Source organism: Oxyura jamaicensis, chromosome 4 (assembly GCF_011077185.1).
Source record: "Oxyura jamaicensis isolate SHBP4307 breed ruddy duck chromosome 4, BPBGC_Ojam_1.0, whole genome shotgun sequence".
In the NCBI taxonomy this organism is placed as follows: domain Eukaryota; kingdom Metazoa; phylum Chordata; class Aves; order Anseriformes; family Anatidae; genus Oxyura; species Oxyura jamaicensis.
This window is the reverse complement of record NC_048896.1, coordinates 32,711,922-32,719,478: the sequence shown is the minus strand read 5'-3', so window position 1 is coordinate 32,719,478 and position 7,557 is coordinate 32,711,922. Positions and strand designations below refer to the sequence as shown.

The 7,557-nt window shown below is 58.2% G+C and overlaps 1 protein-coding gene across 1 annotated transcript; it reads left to right on the top strand.

Annotated features, from left to right (window-relative positions):
* Nucleotides 1–984: 984 nt before the first annotated feature.
* HAND2 (heart and neural crest derivatives expressed 2) lies at nt 985–3,139 on the top strand. Its single transcript, XM_035326035.1, has 2 exons — nt 985–1,608; nt 2,314–3,139. The coding sequence occupies exons 1-2, from the start codon at nt 1,054–1,056 to the stop codon at nt 2,410–2,412; spliced, it is 654 nt and encodes a 217-aa protein (XP_035181926.1). The 5' UTR covers nt 985–1,053; the 3' UTR covers nt 2,413–3,139.
* The last annotated feature ends 4,418 nt before the right edge of the window (nt 3,140–7,557 follow it).

Here is a 7,557-nt window from a genome sequence, read left to right as displayed (position 1 = left end):
AAAAATCTTCGCATCCATACTGTACCTGGGTTGAGATTATCCGATATTTAAGTTTTAATGAGTTTGTTGCTTTTTTTTTTATAACGAAGATTTTACAGTAAGGCATCTGCTAAACACTTGCATTAACCTCTGCCTCCATGATAATTTTTCCCCCCTTGTTTTAATTACATTATGGATGCGGAGGGGCAGCCAATCCTAAAAGAGGAGCTCGGCAATTAGCAGGGCGAACATCAAAAAGTTTTATTGCGGAGGGCCGCGGGCCCCGCCCCAGCCGCCAGCCATTGGCGGCCGCCGCCTCTGACGACATATATTAACCCGAGCGGCCCTAAACATGTAGCTGTACATGGAGATCGGGCCGGGGAGCCCTGCCAGTGCCCCGCGCCGCGCCGAGCCCCGCCGCCCGCCCGCCTTCGTCTCCGCGCCCGGCCGAGCGCCGCGGATGTCCCGGAGGAGCGGGAGGCGCTGAGCCCCGCGGCGCGCAGGGATGCTCGCTCCCGCCCGGCACTGACGGCCCCCGCCGCCGCGCAGGGCAGCGGGGAGCGCCGTGCCCGCCCTGCCCTGCCCGCCCCGAGCGCCCCGAGCCCGGGGGCGCATGGAGGGGGGCCGCGTGTAAGTACCACCCGGCCGGGCCGCCGCGGACTTGACGAGAGCGGAGGGAAGCAAGAGTCGAGGAAGATATCCCGGGCTGGGAAGCCAAAGCCGTTTTGTTTGGTCGACTTCTCTCCATAGCCTTTTTTTTTTTTTTTTTTTTTTTTTTGGTGGTGTGTGTGTGCGCGCTTCCTCGAAGACCCAGCCCCGGGCGAGGAGGAGGAGGAGGTGGAGGCACAACGCATGAGCGGCGGCGGCGGCGCCTGGGGAGGGGGGATCGCTCGGGCATCCGCGGGGACTCTGCAGCAGCGCCCTATGGAGAGGCGGCGGGCAGCGGGGCTGTGCTGAGGGGTGAGCGGCGGGCAGCATCTCCCGCCGCAGCGGCGGGGGGTGGGGGCGGGCGGGGAGGGGAAAGCTTTGTTTTGGGGCCCCGGGGGGCGGGGTGGGGCGCGCTAGGGAGCGGGGATGAGTCTAGTGGGCGGCTTCCCCCACCACCCGGTGGTGCACCATGAGGGCTACCCCTTCGCCGCTGCCGCTGCCGCCGCCGCCGCCGCCGCCACCCGCTGCGGCCACGAGGAGAACCCCTACTTCCACGGCTGGCTCATCAGCAGCCACCCGGAGATGTCCCCCCCCGACTACAGCATGGCTCTGTCCTACAGCCCCGAGTACGCCAACGGGGCGCCGGGTATGGACCACTCCCATTACGGGGGGGTGCCGCCCGGGAGCGGCCCGCCCGGGCTCGGGGGGCCCCGGCCGGTGAAGCGCAGGGGCACGGCGAACCGCAAGGAGCGGCGCAGGACTCAGAGCATCAACAGCGCCTTCGCGGAGCTGCGGGAGTGCATCCCCAACGTGCCCGCCGACACCAAGCTCTCCAAGATCAAAACCCTCCGCCTGGCCACCAGCTACATCGCCTACCTCATGGACCTGCTCGCGAAGGACGACCAGAACGGGGAGGCGGAGGCCTTCAAGGCAGAGATCAAGAAGACAGACGTGAAGGAGGAGAAGAGGAAGAAAGAGCTGGTCAGTGCTCCGCCGCGGGCCGCGCCGGGGCGGGGGGGGCGAGGCAGCTGGGCGCTGGCCGCGGGGGGTTCCCAGCTGTGGGGCGGCGGGGCAGGGGTCCCGTCCCAAACCATCCCGTCCCGTCCCGGGCCGGGACACGACGGCTCAGCCGGGCTCTGCGCATCGGGGGTGGCCCCGCTGCCCCAAACGCGCGGCCGGGGGGCGCAGGGCTCGGAGGCTTGAGCGCGCTGCTGCGGGGCGAGAGGCGGTGAGAGGCGGAGAGGAGCCGCGGCCCGCTTCCAGCCCGGCCCGGCGGCACCCTGGGGCCGCCCTTCCCCGGCTTTCGGCGGCGGCTCCTGCGCCGCGGGGCCACGTTTTGCACGGCGTGCCGGTGCCCGCCTTCCCGCTGGCCCGCAGGGGGAGGCTCGGCGCAGCCTCGCCGCGATTCGGGGAGCCCCGAGGTCCCCGCCGCGGGCTCGCACAAGGGCGGCGGAGGCGCGGAGCGGGGCGAGCCTCCTCCGGAGACCTCGGCGAGGCTCCGCGGAGGCCGCCCCGAAAATGTTCCGCAGGCCTCCGCGGGAGCCCGCGGCTCTTCGCAGCTCTCCCGCTCGGGCGCAGTAGGAAGCGGAGGAAGCTCTCTAATCTTTTTTTTTCTCTCATCTCCCCGCTTTGTTTCTCTCCCTCCCTCCCTCTCTCTCTCTCTCCCTTCTCATCCTGTCTCCCCAGAACGAAATCTTGAAAAGCACAGTTAGCAGCAACGATAAGAAAACCAAAGGGAGGACTGGCTGGCCGCAGCATGTCTGGGCTTTGGAGCTCAAGCAGTGAGCACGGCAGGACTGGAGGAGCCGTCCTCTCAGTCTCAGTAGCGAGCTCTCCTCTGAGGACTCTTTGTATTTGGAATCATCCAGTTTATTTATGTGCAATTTCTCCCCCCACCCCCCCAAAATGTGGATATTTGAAGGAGAGGGAAAAAGCATTCCATATATGAATATGAAGAGGAAACTCCAGCTTGGTAAGGGGTAACGTCTCTAATAGTTTCGTGAATGTTATTTGCTCTGTATAAAACACACGGGGAAAACAGAACCGTAGAAAAGAAAAGAAAAAAAAAATCCCTCCCTGGCATTAGTGTGTATGTGAAGTGTATCTTTAATACGTGGCCTTTTGGATATAAATATTCATGGGATTATAAAGTTATATTTCAACAGAAGCAGTTGCACCAATGTTTCGGTTGACTCGGTATTTAGTGTTGTAATTTTGTTGTGGTCGTTCAGTATTTGAAGATGTTTTCAGCAGTTATTGGTTATGTGCACTTCCGTCCGTAAGGGAAAAAGTGGAATCTAATTAATATTGAAGGTGTAAACGTTGTAAGTACTCAATAAACCACTGTGTGTGTTTTTTACAAAAAAAAAAAAAAAAAAAAGGAAAAAAAAAAAAAAAGAAAACCCAAATCTTTTTATGTTTTATACCTCAAAATGTTTTGAATAACAGCGTTGTTTATGGCTTTTTTTCATAATATTTAAAATATTCGGAAGTAAACTAAATTATAAAGATGGCTCCGAAGTTTATTTTTAAACAAGTGACTGAGGGAAAGGAGGGGTAGAGGGAGGGATCTCGCCAGCCCTGTGAGTGTCGAACATGCAAACGGCAGTTCGGCAGAGGAGAAATGCCTTGCGGTGGTGTTCTCCAGGCAGGAGACCTACTGCTAACGGGAAGCGGACAAGGCTGCAAACGGGCCCGGGAGCGCCAGCCGCGCCCGTGCGGGCTGCTCCCGGCGGCGGTGCCAGGCGGAGGCTGCGGCGGAGGCTGAGGTTGAGGCTGAGGCTGCGGCGGAGGCTGCGGGGGCAGGCGCGGGAGGCTTTTAGGGCTTTGCTCGGAGCGATTAAGTAACAGGTAATTCTACGTCAAGCACGAAGGAGCGAACAAGGCGAGGGATTTGCGCGGGGGTGGGGGGAGGACGGAAGATTTACAATGAGCTACGGTGAACTTAATATTAACTTTGTGGTTCACAAAACTCTCCTGGGTTGCACGTTTCCAGTCCGCAACAGCGAGCTGATTTTTTTACATTTTTATTTTTTTTACCTTTTTCTTGTTGCAAACTACCGCAAGCCGTACTATGGCTCTTTACAGTGCGTTCATCTATCTGCTTCCCCAGTGTGACCGCTCTTCCCCTATGTTTGTGTAGCTACCTGTCTGCAGGCTCCTTTGCAAGGCTCCTGGTGTAAGGCCACTGGGTTTTCTGCTCCCCGGCGTTGGGGCGAGCTGTAGCGGTCCACCTGGACGCTTGGTGCTGGGAATCGCCTGGTTTCTCCCCGTGAGGTAGGCAGGCAAGGCAGAAAGTTCAACCTTCTGCGAAATAATCTTGTTCTAGGTACGCTCGGTCAATTCCCGGTTAGAAGCGAGGTTTTTACACTTTTCCCATAATAGAATTCGGGTTCGTATTTCTGCTCCGTTGAAACCCTTGCTTAACTCAGCTCAACCTAAACCCAGCTGGCTCTCTCCCCAGGTCCAGGGCTGCCTACCTGCCTGCCTTCCCCTGCCGCCGCGCCTAAGGAAGTGGCTCCCGACGCGACCCGACAATAAGCGTAGGTAGATGTGCAATTGCCCATAAAAAGATAAGGGAGTCCCCGCGCCGCTTCGCCGCCCCCGCTGACAATGGGGAGGTTGCGGGGTTACAACAACCAGACAAAAGTGATGTGCCCTCTCTCCCGGCAGGTCAGGCAGCCCGACTCTGCGCTCCGCCGTGGGTCTGTGTTTACCGACACTTGCCTTTGTTTGTAACACTCGCCTTGAAGAATCTCCCCTTGTTTGCTTTTCCTTGCCTGTTAGTTGCCCAGCTGATAAATCAGAGGACCTCGCAGCCCCCCGCTCCACCCCAGCCCAAATCTCTTTTTTTTGCATGCAAACGGTGAGGGAGGATGGTTCCGGGGGTCGAGGGCTGTAGGGCGGCACGGCTAGCCTTGCCTTCCCCTGCCCCAGCAGCCGGGCTGCCGCTCCCCGGGCCTCGGGGGACAGAGGGAAGCCGCTCCCCTCCAGTCCCCCCACGGGCTGCGCGGCCGGGTGCGGGCTGCGGAGGCAGCGGCCGCACCCCTGGGGGAACTCGCCGCCACCCCGCGGGGCTTTCCGATCGGTACCTCTCCCCTTTTCTCTCCTGAGAAATTTCTCAGGGATATTCCCCCCCACCCCCCCACCCCCCGGACCCGCTAAGAAGGATTTCTTTTAATTGCTCGGTAATGAGGATGTTGCCATTTTCTCAGGAGCAATCATTCCCGGAGCTAAATCACAAGAGCCCTAGACAGGCCGGAGCCGACAAAAATGTAGGTTTTGACGTTAAAAGCTAAATGGGGAAGCAGGGCAGTAGAAGGTAAATTGATGGTAGACGGGGATGTCAGTGCCCTGGCCCCAGCTCCCGGAGAGGGAGCTGGGGGCTGATAAGAGCGGAGCGCTGCGCCCGCAGCCAGCCCGCACCCTGAGGCCGGAGCGGGCGGCTCTGGGGGGGGGGGGGGGGGGGGGCTTTTTTCGGAGGTGACAAGCACGTAGCAGTCCTTGGGACCGGGGAGCGGCCGTCTGTCCCCTCCGCAGCGTTTCCCTGCGCTGTGCGGGTGGGTAGGGATGAGAGAGAGGCGCAGGGGGTCGATGCGCTGCAGCCGGGTGGCTCCAGCCGTGTCCCTGCAGGCGCACGGCCCGTGTGTACTCGCCGCTTCGTTTCATCGCTGGGGGAACCTCTGCTGTGCCTCCAGATAAAATAACATTTTTTTTTTTTTTTTTTTTTTTTTTTTTTCATTTGAAAAGAAACAGCAGCACATCTCCCTCGGCTGGCGTGCCGCCTATGCTGCCCTCCCAGGAGGCTTCCCCTCGGCTCCCCGAGCCCGAAACTCAGGCGGGGGTCGGCACCCATGGGAGACGGCGGGGGCGCCCACCTCTCGAGGGCACGGCACGGCACGGCTCTGGTTTAGGCGGAAAACAGAGCGGTTTGCTCGGCTTGCCCTCTGCGCCATCGGGCGCGCAGGGCACCCCTGTAGCTCCACAACGGATTCCTTAATGTTATTTTATTTTGTTGGTTTATTTATTTATTTGTTCTCCCGCTCGTTCCCGGGAGCACCAAGAGCTGATTGCAATAATTAGCGCTGATTTGCAGTCGTTGTCAAAGCGAGGCAAGGGTCCTTTCTGGGCCAGCCGCAGACACCCCTGGAACAAGCGCTGAGACATCCGCGGGCAACTGTAAGGACATAAACACGGCCGGGGGATGCCATTGATACAACGTGATCTTGAAAGGTGGGCGGGGAGGAGGGGGGGAAGAAGGTTAATAATAAAACCTCTAAGCAAAATATCCTCCTCCTGCGCTGGGAAACCTAACCTTAATCCTCCTTTTTCACACGTACTCGCCCAGCGGCTCGCAAAGGCACCCAGAAGAAAGCTCCAAGTAGCGGTGGGAAGGAAACGCGTCCCGCGCTCCTGCAGACATAATCCCCTCTGCTGTAACGAGGGGCTTATCAATGCTTTATATATTTTTAATTCGGAGCCTTTTGTTTTATTATTTTGCGGGCCGTGAAATATGTGCCTTCGCAAACGAACGCTAATCTTTTCTACTTCTAATTGGCCAATTACTGTTCAGCTGTTCCAGCTCGTCCCTCACGATGGAGATTAAAGCCGAGTTGTTATCTGAATTATACGTTCACATAAATTCTAGCAAAGCCGGCCGATTTGCGGGGCCAGCGCCTCGCTGGGAATCCCTGTGGCCCCCTCTCCCCGTTCCACGCCAGCGTGGTGTGTGTCTCCCTCTGCCCCAGCTCCCCCCACCCCTATTTTCCTCTCGAAATGTTGCTGCTTTGATGATCCGATTGTAGAGCATTGATTACAAATTTATTCTCAGACACTATATAAGTCTTTATATCTGCTATTAGGGACATCTGGGAATGATTAGAGCCCTCCCTCCCCCGGCTCTGCTCCCTCTATCTCGCAGCGAGGAGCTATAGACATGTTGACGTCAGATCAGACGGCTAGGAGCCATCCTGCTCTCGACTTGGGTGTAATCACGGCAGCGTTTTCCAAGCTCCAGCCCGGCCACGGCCGCCAGCTGGAATGCGGGTGCAGCGGGACGGCGCTCGCCGGGGCTCCGCGGCGAAGCCGGATCTTCAGCCCCCGGAGGCTCCGGCGCTTCTGGAGTCCGCCGCCGGGGCTGCTCGGTCGGTGGGTTGAAAAGAAGAAGTTGTGATTCCCGCGGGGGTGCTCGCCCTGCTCCTTCCCGGCCGGCGCTACCTTTATCTTCCATTTCTCCTGGCGCGCTCGCCCGGAGCATTGCCTTCCAAACCAAACAGCAGGCCAGGCAGATCTCCACCTTGTGTCTTGGCAGGGAGAAACGAGCGAAGCAAAGTGCAGCGCTTACGTGCGGGCACCGCAGGCTGCCTTCCCCGCACCCCCGCAGCCCTCTATCCGAAGCGGCGGTCGGGTTTCCAGCGATCTGGAGGCCACCCTAAATCCGGAGCAATCCCGAGGCGAACGGGCGTGCTGCCGGCGGGGAGATGGCTTTGCACCTGCTATTAAGTCCTAATGCTAATTGAGTACTGGGGCAGCCTCAATGTCGCGCCGAACACCTCGCAGGGACCCGAGATCATCTTTGTTAGAGTCGGTTTTACAAACTCTTTATTGTTTTGTACATTTCTCATCCCCCCCCCCCCCCCACCAAGGAGATAAAAATAATAAGTCGATAAATACAACTTGAGCCTCCGCCGCCTGCTCGCGAAGTCTTGGACGGCCGACACTTGTCCAGCTGTACGTTGCACTCGGTGCTGCTACCAGGAAGGGGGGGGCGGAGGGGTAGGGATGAGAAAGCAGTTGATCTCGTCTCCAGAGAAAAGAGATAATGTTAGATTATTTGTCTGAAGAATTAAATTCTCCGGGTAAAACATGCTTGACAGGAGTAAAAAGCCGTGTGTAACGCTAAAAAAAAAAAAAAAAAAAAAAAAAAAAAAA